The sequence below is a fragment of the Oncorhynchus gorbuscha genome, unplaced genomic scaffold (genome assembly GCF_021184085.1).
Source record: "Oncorhynchus gorbuscha isolate QuinsamMale2020 ecotype Even-year unplaced genomic scaffold, OgorEven_v1.0 Un_scaffold_2939, whole genome shotgun sequence".
NCBI lineage: Eukaryota > Metazoa > Chordata > Actinopteri > Salmoniformes > Salmonidae > Oncorhynchus > Oncorhynchus gorbuscha.
The window spans coordinates 24922-41516 of NW_025747319.1; the positions used below are offsets into that span (position 1 = coordinate 24922).

The window sequence follows — 16595 nt, forward strand, 5'->3', positions numbered from 1 at the left end:
GTGTGTACGTACTAGAGCTGGGACGATAAACCAAAAAATTACAGACACCATCTTCCTCATACCAAATCGTTTTGGGTTATTTTGCTACACTACGTTCCTGTGGATTGTTCTAGAACCATTCTTTGGGGGGATTTTGCTACACAACGTTCCTGTGGATTGTTCTAGAACCATTATCTGGTCAACAGTAATAGCCTATGCATCGTTGTTGATTCCTGCTATGAAAAGTCTCAGCCTGTCCCTCAGGGCTGGCAGCAGGATGAATCAGTTGGACTGGCATTTGATTTCCATAAGAAGACATGTTTTCTTCACGGGACTTCCTGTGTGTGAAGACATGTCATTTAACTGTGAAAATGTATGACCTTTTAATGTGGCATGAACACTACATGTCTGGTTTTATCTGATTGTCAAACAAATCACCATGAAGTAGGTTAGTATTGATCTTCATGCTTGAGGGACACATGATATTCTAGGAGATTTAAATGTTGGTCAAAAGGGAAATAAAATTATGATGAGGGGAGAACGAAACTACCTGTGTCCTAGCTAGCTAGCAACCAGTGTTACCGCTGCCTCCCGCCTTGTGTAAGGGAGTCCTAGCTACCAACCAGTTACCGCTGCCTCCCGCCTTGTGTACCGGAGTCCTAGCTACCAACCAGTTACCGCTGCCTCCCGCCTTGTGTACCGGAGTCCTAGCTACCAACCAACCAGTTACCGCTGCCTCCCGCCTTGTGTACCGGAGTCCTAGCTAGCTACCAACCAGTTACCGCTGCCTCCCGCCTTGTGTACCGGAGTCCTAGCTAGCTACCAACCAGTTACCGCTGCCTCCCGCCTTGTGTACCGGAGTCCTAGCTAGCTACCAACCAGTTACTGCTGCCTCCCGCCTTGTGTAACGGAGTCCTAGCTACCAACCAACCAGTTACCGCTGCCTCCATCCTTGTGTACCGGAATCTTACTTTTTGGATCGTAGTCTACCATCTCAGTTGTCTTACCTGGCCCTGGAAACACACGTCTAGAGCCCTGCCGCTAATTTACATTTAAAAATGGGTCATTTAGCAGACGCTCTTATTCCCTCATCTTACAGAAGATGCTCTTATTAGCCTCTAATGTAAAGTAATAACCATTAAACATGATAGATAGCTCTTCGCTAATGTAAAGTAACTCATTAAACATGATAGCTAGCTCTTCGCTAATGTAAAGTAACTAACCATTAAACATGATAGCTAGCTCTTCGCTAATGTAAAGTAACTAACCATTAAACATGATAGCTAGCTCTTCGCTAATGTAAAGTAACTAACCATTAAATGATAAGCTCTTCTAATGTAAAGTAACTATTAAACACAGTAGTTACATTCATCACGATAGGACTTTTTAGTCCATGTGGTCCGATAGGCTTTTTTAGCACACCTCCCCCAAAATAACTGATTTAACAATATTGCAAAAAAATAAAAAAGGAAATATATCATAATCTGGATTGGTTTGTCTCCATATCGTCCAGCTCTAGTGTGTGCGGTATGCGTGTGTGTGTTATTAAGTGAGAGAGTGTGTGTGTGTGTCAGTCCTGCTGTGTGATCATCTTCAGCATCTGCAGTGCCATGGGTCCCTGGTCCGAGGGGATCTGATAACAGAGAGAGAGCAATGAATCATGGGAGTGCAAGACAAAAAGGGATACTAGGGGAGGATCTCAATTGCATAACCTTTCTCCTTGTCTCCTTCTCAAAACCCATTGGATGAGAAAGCCAGAGGCCCCTCCCTCTTATCTTCTCCTCCAACAGGCTTTGAGAAGGAGAGAGGACGCAATTGAGATATTCCCAATGAAAGGCTATAATGACTGAATACTGGGGTTCAATCTTCTGCATCACCTTCCTACTCAGACACTAGGCTCACGTCCCAATAATCTCTCCCTCCTGAAGTGTACACTCATTCACTACTCTCCACCATTGTAAAAACCAAGGGATTTATGTAGGCATGGGCTATAGAGGATGTTTCCATATACCAGTCATTTTGTTTCAAACCCACGAAGGGAAGTAAAACAAGGTTGCACTTTGGGAGAAAAGGAGAGATCAATATTACTGTTCCAACTGATGCTTGACCCCGTCTGAAAAGCTAATAAATATAATGTTGAAAAGAAAAGAGATTTTAGGACACACGTTTCTGTTTCCTCACCATGTGACCAGCCTTAAGGATCCAGTAGAAGGAGAAGTTCTTGTAGGTCTTGTAGAAGGCGCCGGTCACCCCCGGGAAGGCAGGGTCATTAAGGGCGGTCCATTTCATTTGGCTGAAGCTCTGGAGCCCCAACCACTTCAGCTGCTTCACCCATTGCTCCTGACCTGTGATAAGACATAATCAATCAATCAGTAATCAATTGATCATCTGTATCCAAATCAACAATCCTCATGTATGAAAGTATCAGGGACCAATAGTCAATGTATTAATGGTAATATTGATTAATGGTTGACTGCACTATAGTCAGGGTTGGGGAGTAACGGATTATAAAAAATAAAATAAAAAATCTGTTACCAGCTAAAATATAATCAGATGACTACAGATACTTTTGAAAAACTAGATCACTCAGATTTCTTTTAAATTCAGAAATAATGTTTGCGTAAGTCTTCAACATTGAAAAAAGGAGTAAATTTGTTCCACCTGAGACAGTCTGACCACCAATCAGAAACCACTATGATGACACCAAATGATCCACGTCGCCCCCAAGCGTCCAGATCCACATTGGGCCCCCCATCCACATCACACCCTGTCAAGCTGCTACTAACTGATTTCATTCAGAAAGTAACATCCCCTGACGACACCTCCCCGGACGACACCTCCCCGGACGACACCTCCCCGGACGACACCTCCCCGGACGACACCTCCCCGGTCTCCACTGTTTATGCTTCAACAGATTTCACTACAAAATGTAAGTGTTGCATGATGATTCTGTGCCCCTCCACCGGTAAACAACTCTCGCTAGGGGAATCACTGACCCATGGTGTCCACTATGAGGTCCAGCTGTCCGTTGTAGACAGTGACGTTGACCCCGGCATCCAACAGCTGATCCACCACGTCCACCACTGGCTTCATGAAGTCACCTGACATGCTGCTGAACACTGCCTCAGCCTGACCTAGAGGGGGGAAGGGGGTGAGAGAGGAGGGTGAGAGATTGAGAAGTGGAGCGGGAGATATGAGAGACGTCAGAGAGAAGGGTGAGAGATTGAGAAGTGGAGCAGGAGAGAGAGGTCAGAGAGGAGGACACACTTATTTTTAAAGAAAAGGTGCAATATGCAACCATTTCCTGGTTACATTTAAAAAATGTATATATATATATACTTTTTAAATAGTTCACCTAATTTCGGTTTGTGACAAAACAGTCATTGTGTAGAGAATCATTGTACCATCTAAAGCGCGGTGCAACAGCTTTCCATAACCAAAAATATTGTATTTGAGCTGTTTGAAGATGGTGTACAAGACACACAAAATGTAACTTAAGAATGTGACGCATAGAAATAGCACACCTAGAATAGATCTACCGCTTCTTAGACTTCCTTTCAAGTAGAATGACAGATTTATAAAACATATGTCTATGCGAATTTGGTCGGGTTGCCAAAAAAGTTAAATATAAGCACTTTTTAAAATGAATCAATTTTTTGACTCAGTAGCAGTGTCTTACCTCCCCAGGTGACATTCTGAGGGATGATTCCCAGCTTCTTCCTGATTGGCCCGTTCATCAACTGGCTCAGTGATTGGCGGTGGAGGGGGCTAATGTGGTGCCGCATCAGTAGGGCTGTGGGAGGGACCACGAAAAGTAAACCAACTTAAAAAACAGGAAGTGACAGTGTAATCTAGAAAGGACAATCTTTTCACAGATTGTATATTTTGTATCAAAACTTGTTTTACTTGTGTTTTAAAATATGTCATACAATATGTACCAGGATGTTCAAATAAACCATTTGTTTGTTTGTTTGTTATTCTCTGGTTTAAGACGGAACTGAAAAGGCATCTTACAGAGGAATCCTTCTCCAGCCACGGAGGACATCTCCTCATCAGGTTCCTGGGTGAGGATGTTGTAGAAGTTGACTCCGTTTGTGTTCTGAAATCAGACGGGAGCTGAATGACCATGGAGTTCACACACACACACACACACACACACACACACACACACACACACACACACACACACACACACACACACACACACACACACACACACACACACACACACGACTCTCAGTGATTCACACCAACACAAAACTGACCTGTTCCACGACACTCTCAGTGACAGACCAGAGCTCTGTGGCCTTCAGGTACTGCCCCTGATCCACCGCCTGCTTCACCGCCTCTGCTGCGCTGCTCACCTCCCGCAGGCCGTAGTCATCTAGCAGGGACTGGAGGACAATGGGGAGACGGGTCAGAGAACTACATTACCCAACATGCACCACTGTTCACCTCCCGCAGGCCGTAGTCATCTAGCAGGGACTGGAGGACAATGGGGAGACAGTCGAAGAAGAGAAACTACAATACCTAGGTACCAAAACAAGCTGCATTTTGTATTCTCCAGACTTTAAACAACCCAGTCTGCAGAAAGAACTACATAGAATGTAAAACGCATCAAAAGCTAAATGTGCCTGTAAACAAACAAACATGGAAAACGCATTTTACTAGGCTGTGTGTGTGTGTGTGTGTGTGTGTGTGTGAGAGACTCACCGTGGTGTACAGATAAGGACCCCAGGTCATAACAGAGTCTGCAGATGAAGAGGAGAAGAACGTTTGCTTTGCTGTGCAGTTCATTAGGCACCGAATGGGGACAATAACAACATGGGAAACGGAAGGGGACTACCTGGACTCGTCCAATACAGTGGTGCCATACTGAACACTACCCAGGGTTATACAGTCAGTAGGAAAACACTGGTTAGCTAGCCAGGGGTCAGTAGGGAACACACTGGTTAGCTAGCCAGGGTCATACCGTCAGTAGGGAACACACTGGTTAGCTAGCCAGGGTCATACCGTCAGTAGGGAACACACTGGTTAGCTAGCCAGGGGGTAGGGAACACACTGGTTAGCTAGCCAGGGTCATACCGTCAGTAGGGAACACACTGGTTAGCTAGCCAGGGTCATACCGTCAGTAGGGAACACACTGGTTAGCTAGCCAGGGTCATACCGTCAGTAGGGAACACACTGGTTAGCTAGCCAGGGTCATACCGTCAGTAGGGAACACACTGGTTAGCTAGCCAGGGTCATACCGTCAGTAGGGAACACACTGGTTAGCTAGCCAGGGGTCAGTAGGGAACACACTGGTTAGCTAGTCAGGGTCATACCGTCAGTAGGGAACACACTGGTTAGCTAGCCAGGGTTATACAGTCAGTAGGGAACACACTGGTTAGCTAGCCAGGGTCATACCGTCAGTAGGAAACACACTGGTTATAGCCAGGGTCATACAGTAGGGAACACACTGGTTAGCTAGCCAGGGTTATACCGTCAGTAGGGAACACACTGGTTAGCTAGCCAGGGGGGGGGGGGTGGAACAACGCAGAAGCAACCAGGGCTGAAACCGAAAGGGGACCTACCTGAACTTCTCCAATAAGAAATGAGTGTTCACGTTGCAAAAACAGTTTGCTACGGGTGTGCACTTATGAACACACCCCTGGTGACTTTGACCGGAACAGTACAACAACCCCTCATGCATGAAGCTGTTCTGAGCCGTCCAGACAAGGGTTTTTACAAGAGGAGAAACCTGCAGCAGTAGATTAACCGTTTGTTCAGTCAGTCACATGACCACACAGGGAACAACAGCGGAGAACCAAATTACACCTTATTTCCTGTTAGGCCACTACCCATAGGGCTCTTGACGTAAGTAGTACCCTATATAGGGAATAGTGTGGCATTTGGTACGCAGTGTGTTCACGTGTGGTTAGTGAGCCTGAACTGGACACTAGTGGTAAATCTCAGGCGTTTCAGGGTTAGAGTAGACCTTTCTGGCCAATACAGTGTTGTACAGACTGGTCTGACTTTTAAACAGCTGTCTGCTGAAGGTTTTATCAGACATGTTCTGATATTCACAAGGGAAAAGTCACGTCCCCACGCTCTAAGTGGGCGTCCCCACGCTCTAAGTGGGCGTTTGGATGCTCTAAGTGGGCGTCCCCACGCTCTAAGTGGGCGTCCCCACGCTCTAAGTGGGCGTCCCCACGCTCTAAGTGGGCGTTTGGATGCTCTAAGTGGGCGTCCCCACGCTCTAAGTGGGCGTCCCCACGCTCTAAGTGGGCGTCCCCACGCTCTAAGTGGGCGTCCCCACGCTCTAAGTGGGCGTCCTGACGCTCTAAGTGGGCGTTCCGACGCTCTAAGTGGGTGTCTGGATGTTCCGTGCTCTGAGGTAAATACTGACCCAGTGGAGAGATCCAAGAGTCTCCCAGAGCCACTCCGACAAAGTTACACTTCAGGGTTCCTTTTTCTACGGCCTAGAGAGAGAGAGAGAGATGTGTTACAGACAATTAGAGAGAGTGTGTGACACACACAATTACTAGTCTTTAACATGCCATTACTAACAGTCATTTTACAACTGGTACCAGAATTCTCGTTATGTATTGTAATTGCTGTTAATATTATTACCACCACAAAGATAATTATTATTGCTTCACCACTAACAGCCGAGTATATTCCGGTCTTATTTGACCATCGTTGTTACACGTTTACTTTGATTCATGGGAAGGTTTTACTTTTGTGGTGCCGATGAAGTGAAGTCCCCCTCAGTCCCCCTCATTTGGGGTTGATGGAGAACAGAGCCGATGAAGTGAAGTCCCCCCATTTGGGGTTGATCGATGAAGTGAAGTCCCCTCAGTTGGGGTCGATGGAGAACAGAGCCGATGAAGTGAAGTCCCCCTCAGTTGGGGTTGATGGAAAACAGAGCCGATGAAGTGAAGTCCCCCTCATTTGGGGTTGATGGAACAACAGAGCCGATGAAGTGAAGTCCCCCTCAGTTGGGGTCCCCCAGTTCTCCTCAGTTGGGGTTGATGGAGAACAGAGCCGATGAAGTGAAGTCCCCCTCAGTTCTCCTCAGTTGGGGTCGATGGAGAACAGAGCAGATGAAGTGAAGTCCCCCTCAGTTCCCCTCAGTTGGGGTTGATGGAGAACAGAGCAGATGAAGTGAAGTCCCCCTCAGTTCCCCTCAGTTGGGGTCGATGGAGAACAGAGCAGATGAAGTGAAGTCCCCCTCAGTTGGGGTTGATGGAGAACAGAGTGCTACATCCCAGATGTACAGGTCCGTATTTGACGGCGCCCCTTTCGAGCGATCACAAGACGAATAAACTGCTCTACCTTTACGACTGAATGTCCTGAGGAGGTCAGAAGACAGTCTGTCAGCAGTACACCTTGTCATCTGCATGGGTTACCACCAGCCAGGCTTGAGAGCCAAGAGACGCGTACCAAGAGACGCAGAGACGCGTACCAGGAGACGCGTACCAAGAGACGCAGAGACGCGTACCAAGAGACGCGTACCAAGAGACGCAGAGACGTGTACCAAGAGACGCGTACCAAGAGAGACGCGTACCAAGAGAAGAGACGCGTACCAAGAGACGCAGAGACAAGAGACGTACCAAGAGACGCAGAGACGCGTACCAAGAGACGCAGAGACGCGTACCAAGAGACGCGATACCAAGAGACGCGTACCAAGAGACGCGCGTACCAAGAGACGTGCGTACCAAGAGACGCGTACCAAGAGACATACCAAGAGACGCGTACCAAGAGAGACCAAGAGACGATACCAAGAGACAGAGACGCGTACCAAGAGACGCAAGAGAGACGCGTACCAAGAGACCAAGAGACGCGATACCAAGAGACGCGTACCAAGAGACGCGTACCAAGAGACGCGTACCAAGAGACGCATACCAAGAGACGTACCAAGAGACGCGTACCAAGAGACGCGTACCAAGAGACGCGTACCAAGAGACGCGTACCAAGAGACGCAGAGACGCGTACCAAGAGACGCGTACCAAGAGACGCAGAGACGCGTACCAAGAGACGCATACCAAGAGACGCAGAGACGCGACCAAGAGACGTACCAAGAGACAGAGACGTACCAAGAGACGCGTACCAAGAGACGCGTACCAAGAGACGCAGAGAGACGCGTACCAAGAGACGCGTACCAAGAGACGCGTACCAAGAGACGCGTACCAAGAGACGCGTACCAAGAGACGCGTACCAGAGACGACAAGAGACGCGTACCAAGAGAAGAGACGCGTACCAAGAGACGCGTACCAAGAGACATACCAAGAGACGCGTACCAAGAGACCAAGAGACGCGTACCAAGAGAGAGAGCGTACCAAGAGACAGAGAACCAAGAGACGCGTACCAAGAGACCAAGAGACGCGTACCAAGAGACGTACCAAGAGACGCAGAGACGCGTACCAAGAGAGACAAGAGACGCGTACCAAGAGACGCGTACCAAGAGACGCAGAGACCAAGAGACGCGTACCAAGAGACGCAGAGACGTACCAAGAGACGCGTACCAAGAGACGCAGAGACGCGTACCAAGAGAGTACCAAGAGACGCAGAGACGCGTACCAAGAGACGCAAGAGACGCGTACCAAGAGACGCGTACCAAGAGACGCGTACCAAGAGTACCAAGAGACGCGTACCAAGAGACAGAGACGCGTACCAAGAGACGCGTACCAAGAGACGACGCCACCAAGAGACGCGTACCAGAGAGACGCGTACCAAGAGACGCGTACCAAGAGACAAGAGCGTACCAAGAGACGCGAGAGACCAAGAGACGCGTACCAAGAGACCAAGAGAGACGTACCAAGAGACGCGTACCAAGAGACGCAGAGACGCGCACCACCAAGAGACGCGCGTACCAAGAGACGCAGAGACGCGTACCAAGAGACGCAGAGACGCGTACCAAGAGACGCGTACCAAGAGACGCGTACCAAGAGACGCAAGAGACGCGTACCAAGAGACGCAAGAGACAGAGACGCGTACCAAGAGACGTACCAAGAGACGCAGAGACGCGTACCAAGAGACGTACCAGAGACGCGTACCAAGAGACGCAGAGACGCGTACCAAGAGACGCAGAGACGCGTACCAAGAGACGCGCACAAGAGACGCGTACCAAGAGAAGAGACGCGTACCAAGAGACGCAAGAGACGCGTACCAAGAGACGCAAGAGACGCGTACCAAGAGACGCAGAGACGCGTACCAAGAGAAGAGACGCAGAGACGCAAGAGACGCAGAGAGACGCAGAGACGCGTACCAGAGACGCGTACCAAGAGACGCGTACCAAGAGACGCGTACCAAGAGGAGACGCGTACCAAGAGACGCAGAGACGCGTACCAGGAGACGCGTACCAGAGAGAGACGCGTACCAGAGACGCGTACCAAGAGACCAGAGAGTACCAAGAGACGCAGAGACGCGTACCAAGAGACGCGTACCAAGAGACGCGTACCAAGAGACGCGTACCAAGAGACGCGTACCAAGAGAGCGGTACCGACGCAGAGACGCGTACCAAGAGACGGCAGAGTACCAAGAGACGCGTACCAAGAGACGCGTACCAAGAGACGACGTACCAAGAGACGCGTACCAAGAGACCAAGAGACGCGTACCAAGAGACGCGTACCAAGAGACGCGTACCAAGAGACGCGTACCAAGAGACGCGTACCAAGAGACGCGTACAAGAGACGCGAGACCAAGAGACGCGTACCAAGACCAAGAGAGAGACGCGTACCAAGAGACGCGTACCAAGAGACGCGTACAAGAGACGCGCAAGAGCCAAGACCAAGAGACGCGCAAGAGAGAGACGCGTACCAAGAGACGCGTACCAAGAGACGCGTACCAGAGACGCGACCAGAGACGCGTACCAAGAGACGCGTACCAAGAGACGCAGACAAGAGACGCGTACCAAGAGACGCGTACCAAGAGAAGAGACGCGTACCAAGAGACGCGTACCAAGAGACGCGTACCAAGAGACGCGTACCAAGAGACGCGTACCAAGAGACGCAGAGACGCGTACCAAGAGACGCGTACCAAGAGACGCAGAGACGCGTACCAAGAGACGCATACCAAGAGACGCAGAGACGCGTACCAAGAGACGAGAGACGCGTACCAAGAGACGCAGAGACGCGTACCAAGAGACGCGTACCAGGAGACGCAAGAGACGCGTACCAAGAGACGAGAGACGCGTACCAAGAGACGCATACCAAGAGCGTACCAAGAGACGCGTACCAAGAGACGCGTACCAAGAGACCAAGAGACGCGTACCAGAGAGTACGTACCAAGAGACGCGTGCCAAGAGAGCAAGAGACGCGTACCAAGAGAGACGCGTACCAGAGAGCGTACCAAGAGACGCGTGACCAAGAGACGCGTCAAGAGACCAAGAGACGCGTACCAGGAGACGCGTACCAAGAGACGCAGAGACGCGTACCAAGAGACGCAGAGACGCAGAGACGCGTACCAAGAGACGCAGAGACGCGTACCAAGAGACGCAGAGACGCGTACCAAGAGACGCAGAGACGCGTACCAAGAGACGCAGAGACGCGTACCAGAGAGACCAAGAGACAGAGACGCGTACCAAGAGACGACGCGTACCAGGAGACGCGTACCAAGAGACGCAGAGACGCGTACCAAGAGACGCAGAGACGCGTACCAAGAGACGCAGAGACGCGTACCAAGAGACGCAGAGACGCGTACCAAGAGACGCAGAGACGCGTACCAAGAGAAGAGACGCGTACCAGGAGACGCGAGACCAGAGACGCGTACCAGGAGACGCGTACCAGGAGACGCGTACCAAGAGACGCGTGCAAGAGACGCAGAGACGCGTACCAAGAGACGCAAGAGACGCGTACCAAGAGACGAGAGACGCGTACCAAGAGACGCAGAGACGCGTACCAAGAGACGCAAGAGACGCAGAGACGCGTACCAGGAGACGCGTGCCAAGAGACGCAGAGACCAAGGAGACGCGTACCAGAGACGAGAGACGTACCAGGAGACGCGTACCAAGAGACGCGTACCAAGAGACGAGACGCGTACCAAGAGACGCGTACCAGGAGACGCGTACCAAGAGACGCGTATTGAAAGAGAGAAAGAGTCTGACTTTTTCGTCCCATTTTTTTGTGACAAAGAGAAAATGGAGCCAATAGCACAAAATGACAAAGTAAACACGTTTTCTTAAACACTGTTATTTTATATGAACCTTTATTTAACTAGGCAAGTTAGTTAAGAACAAATTATTAATAAGTGACTGTAATGATAACGGAGCAAGTGACTAATGATAACGGAGCAAGTGACTGTAATGATAACGGAGCAAGTGACTAATGATAACGGAGCAAGTGACTAATGATAACGGAGCAAGTGACTAATGATAACGGAGCAAGTGACTAATGATAACGGAGCAAGTGACTAATGATAACGGAGTAAGTGACTAATGATAACGGAGTAAGTGACTAATGATAATGGAGTAATTGACTGTTCATTAAGACAATTGTTGATATAGGATTAAGTGGTATAACGGCTAGTGATAACTACCGATAAAGTTTATTCAAAAGGTCTCCAATCCAACCCTTAAATGGTGACCCTCAGATTCATTTGGATAGGATAACCTAATTTTATTTGATTTATTTCACCTTTATTTAACCAGGTAGGCAAGTTGAGAACAAGTTCTCATTTACAATATCGACCTGGCCAAGATAAAGCAAAGCAATTCGACAGATACAATGACACAGAGTTACACATGGAGTAAAACATACAGTCAATAATACAGTAACCAAATCAGATCAATGAATTATTCCAGGAATTAACCAGTCAATTATTATCTTGAATATCATTAGCCAAGAGGCACAACTCCTCCCATGTCATTAAAGTATATTGAATTGAGAGAGACAGAGACAGCTAGAAAGGCCGAGACAGACAGGAACCCAAGGTACTGTGCTGACCAGTGTGGGTAGAGGTTTGAGGAAGTAGGCCCCAACTTAGCACCAGTCATTAGTTCCTCTCTGAGTCATGCATGGCTCAACACATGACAGTGAATATCAGTCTTTAGTTTGAAAACCCTGTTCCATTATCGAGTCAGGTACAACTGAGCTACCAGTTTCTCCATGCGTGGTTCCTATTCACTTACATACCAAGTGTTAGAACTGGAAAAGGTTTCCCCACAGCAGAGACAGAAGGTTCTCATCCCAAATGGCTCCACTACTCCCTTTAGAGTGCACTGCTTTCGACCAGAGCCCATATACACTATACAGGGAATAGGATGCAATTTGTGCCTACCTTAGTGAGTTCCAGTGAGATCGCGGCAGCCATCTTCCCTCCATAGGACTCTGAGAATATGTAGAAGGGCACGCTCTAGAGAAGACAAAAAATAACAATAGGTTAAAAATCTATATTATTTTAAAAAATAATTTAAAAAATGTAAATTTAAAAAATGTAAATGTATTGAGTAGTTTGAGACAATACAGCCCCGACCCGTGTGAAGCTGAACCCACCCCTGGTGATCCGACCCGCGTGAAGCTGAACCCACCCGGAACTCTCCCCTGGTGATCCGACCCGTGTGAAGCTGAACTCACCCCTGGTGATCCGACCCGTGTGAAGCTGAACTCACCCCTGGTGATGAAGCTGAACCCACCCGGAACTCACCCCTGGTGATCCGACCCGTGTGAGGCTGAACCCACCCCTGGTGAGGCTGAACCCACCCCTGGTGATCCGACCCGTGTGAGGCTGAACCCACCCCTGGTGATCCGACCCGTGTGAGGCTGAACCCACCCCTGGTGATCCGACCCGTGTGAGGCTGAACCCACCCCTGGTGATCCGACCCGTGTGAGGCTGAACCCACCCCTGGTGATCCGACCCGTGTGAGGCTGAACCCACCCCTGGTGATCCGACCCGTGTGAGGCTGAACCCACCCCTGGTGATACGACCCGTGTGAGGCTGAACCCACCCCTGGTGATACGACCCGTGTGAGGCTGAACCCACCCCTGGTGATCCGACCCGTGTGAAGCTGAACCCACCCCTGGTGATCCGACCCGTGTGAAGCTGAACCCACCCCTGGTGATCCGACCCGTGTGAAGCTGAACCCACCCCTGGTGATCCGACCCGTGTGAAGCTGAACCCACCCCTGGTGACCCGACCCGTGTGAAGCTGAACCCACCCCTGGTGACCCGACCCGTGTGAAGCTGAACCCACCCCTGGTGACCCGACCCGTGTGAAGCTGAACCCACCCCTGGTGATCCGACCCGTGTGAGGCTGAACCCACCCCTGGTGATCCGACCCGTGAGGCTGAGGCTGAACCCACCACCCTGGTGATCCGACCCGTGTGAGGCTGAACCCACCCCTGGTGATCCGACCCGTGTGAGGCTGAACCCACCCCTGGTGATCCGACCCGTGTAGGCTGAACCCACCCCTGGTGATCCGAGGCTGAACCGGAACTCCCTGGTGATCCGACCCGTGTGAGGCTGAACCCACCCCTGGTGATCCGACCCGTGTGAGGCTGAACCCACCCCTGGTGATGTGTGAGGCTGAACCCACCCCTGGTGATCCGACCCGTGTGAGGCTGAACCCACCCCTGGTGATCCGACCCGTGTGAGGCTGAACCCACCCCTGGTGATACGACCCGTGTGAAGCTGAACCCACCCCTGGTGACCCGACGACCCGTGTGAAGCTGAACCCACCCCTGGTGACCCGACGACCCGTGTGAAGCTGAACCCACCCCTGGTGACCCGACGACCCGTGTGAAGCTGAACCCACCCCTGGTGACCCGACGACCCGTGTGAAGCTGAACCCACCCCTGGTGATCCGACCCATGTGAAGCTGAACCCACCCCTGGTGATCCGACCCGTGTGAAGCTGAACCCACCCCTGGTGATCCGACCCGTGTGAAGCTGAACCCACCCCTGGTGATCCGACCCGTGTGAAGCTGAACCCACCCCTGGTGACCCGACCCGTGTGAAGCTGAACCCACCCCTGGTGACCCGACCCGTGTGAAGCTGAACCCACCCCTGGTGACCCGACCCGTGTGAAGCTGAACCCACCCCCCTGGTGACCCGACCCGTGTGAAGCTGAAACCCACCCCTGGTGACCCGACCCGTGTGAAGCTGAACCCACCCCTGGTGACCCGACCCGTGTGAAGCTGAACCCACCCCTGGTGACCCGACCCGTGTGAGGCTGAACCCACCCTTGGTGATCCGACCCATGTGAAGCTGAACCCACCTGGAACTGTTCCTCCTTGTTGAAGAAGTGTTTGAGCAGCACCAGCATGTCGGAGGCGACCGTAGACACGTCAGTAGCGAAGGCCTCGTCTGAGTCCGTGTAGCTGAAGCCTGTTCCTACCGGGTTATCAACGAACAATACACTGGAGTACTGAACCTGCAGGGGCAAAACACACACACCTTAAACACTGACATCACAGTTTCCATTGATGAGCCGTGTGTGTGTGTGTGTGTGTGTGTGTGTGTGTGTGTGTGTGTGTGTGTGTGTGTGTGTGTGTGTGTGTGTGTGTGTGTGTGTGTGTGTGTGTGTGTGTGTGTGTGTGTGTGTGTGTGTGTGTGTGTGGTTTACCCAGGAGTTTTTCCTAGGCTCAAGGTCTCTGTCCAGGGGTCCGATCTCCTCAAAGTTCCCGAAGCCACAGCCTGATCCTCCCGGGCCTCCCTGGAATGGAGACATGTACCACTATTAGAGATATATCCTCTACCCTCCCTCTCCCTACCCTCCCTCCCTCTCACTGTAAGAGATACAGAGGGAGGGATGGTAGAGGATGTATCTCTTGCAGTTCCACTCCAGTCATTATCATGAGCCTGCCCTCCCCAATTAAGGTGCTACCAACCACCTGTGGTGTAAGGTTACCCACTTGTAGCTAGGTAAGAGTCGTGTAGTGTAAGGTTACTCACTTCACTCCCAGATGGGTAAGAGAGTAGTATAGTGTAGACTAGTGTAGTGTAAGGTTACCCACTTCACTTCTAGATGGGTAAGAGAGTAGTATAGTGTAGACTAGTGTAGTGTAAGGTTACTCACTTCACTCCCAGATAGGTAAGAGAGTAGTATAGTGTAGACTAGTGTAAGGTTACTCACCTGCAGCCACATCACGAGAGGCAGCTGGGAGTAGCTGGCGGACGGGCTGTCAGCATAGTAAAGCCACCAGAACATATGTGCCCCCTCGCGTACGTCAACATATCCCCAGGATTCTTTTGATTTGAGGGGATTCGAGAACCCTGCAAACAAGAGTTGGAGACATTGAAATGATGTTATTAAAAATGCTACGTTTGGTCTTTAAATGCAGTCTAATGGCAAAATCCCCAGCCCGGATTGCTGCAGCAGACGTCGTGGAACAGCGCAGTGGGGGGGGTTTCTGATCAGGAAAACGTTAACATTGTATCTAGCCAACTTTTGCTTTCACATTGAACGCTGACATGAAACCCGACCAAGTAAAGCACATTAATCGATTTAATCCATTTGATTGCTGGAGCCTGAGTCACCGTACTTAGCGGACTAAACTCTGTGGAGTCACCGTCGTGATTTCAAGCATGTTTGGATAACGGCGCAGTTAATATTCAAACTGGAATTGAACTATTTGAAACACAGATATATCGGACACAATCACTAGACAGAGCTAACTAATTACCTGTATCAATTGCCACGACAAGTAGCAACACAACGCTGCAAGCGCTTGTTTTCGTCAACCCCATCATCCCGACTTGATCACAAGAACTTCACAATGACAACACTTTTCATTACACTATTGTGTCATGTCAGACTTTAGTCACATGACTGACCGACTCCTCAGCTGACCAGAAAATGGGGAGAGACCATCAGGATATTTAGAGCCAATCAATGAGCATTGTGAAGCTAGCCACGCCTACCCTCCGCCTTGAATTGTGTCAAAATAAAAGTCCCGGGCAAAATGTCCTGTGAATTTTCCATATTAAAAGCCACGGAACACAGGAGCGGTATAAAATGAAGATTGACCAAGAAAAATACATTTATTTATCAAGTCATAAGAACGCAATGATGGTTGTATACTTCGGCCGGAGGACAAAAGAGCTAATCAAATGAATCAATCAATCTCAATCAATCAAACCTCCAAATCAAGTGACTGACTCTGGAAACTTTTTTTCAAACAGCACCTAGCAACAAATTTAGCTACTTTTAAAACATTTATTTTGAACTTTTAGCGACTTTTGAAAAGTGACTCATGTTAAAATGCACGCATTTTCCCTCTAAATGACACAAAAACGTTTTTCTGTCACACACTCAGTCACAACACACGTGCCTGACTGTAAAAGTGCATTGTGAGTGACGTCAGCAGCAGGCGCTCAGCTCGTGCACAGGCAGCAGCAATTTCAACAAATTGCAAATCATTGTTGGATGACTGCAGCTGCAGTGGCACGGGTTTAACAAGCCAAACCCAATGAATATAGTTGGTCACGAATGCTTGATCTTGAACAGAACTTACAACATCAATCAAAATTGTACAGCCATAAGAACAGAAACGAGTGGGAGTCGGTACCTGAACAAATGTCAAATCATATTTTTCGCTGAGATGGCCAGTAGCCTAGTGGTTAGAGGGGCGGCAGGTAGCCTAGTGGTTAGAGGGGCGGCAGGTAGCCTAGTGGTTAGAGGGGCGGCAGGTAGCCTAGT

General features: G+C 49.9%; 1 protein-coding gene across 1 annotated transcript; it reads right to left on the reverse strand.

Moving 5' to 3' along the window:
• Nucleotides 1–1384: 1384 nt before the first annotated feature.
• Nucleotides 1385–15737, reverse strand: LOC124027079 (retinoid-inducible serine carboxypeptidase-like). Its single transcript, XM_046339628.1, has 13 exons — nt 15580–15737; nt 15030–15169; nt 14520–14609; nt 14172–14327; nt 12238–12312; nt 6368–6440; nt 4693–4730; nt 4245–4373; nt 3994–4078; nt 3659–3772; nt 2976–3113; nt 2161–2324; nt 1385–1612 (listed from the first exon to the last, which is right to left on the reverse strand). Exons 1-13 carry the CDS (start codon nt 15644–15646, stop codon nt 1550–1552), a joined length of 1332 nt encoding a protein of 443 aa, XP_046195584.1. The 5' UTR covers nt 15647–15737; the 3' UTR covers nt 1385–1549.
• Nucleotides 15738–16595: the final 858 nt, after the last annotated feature.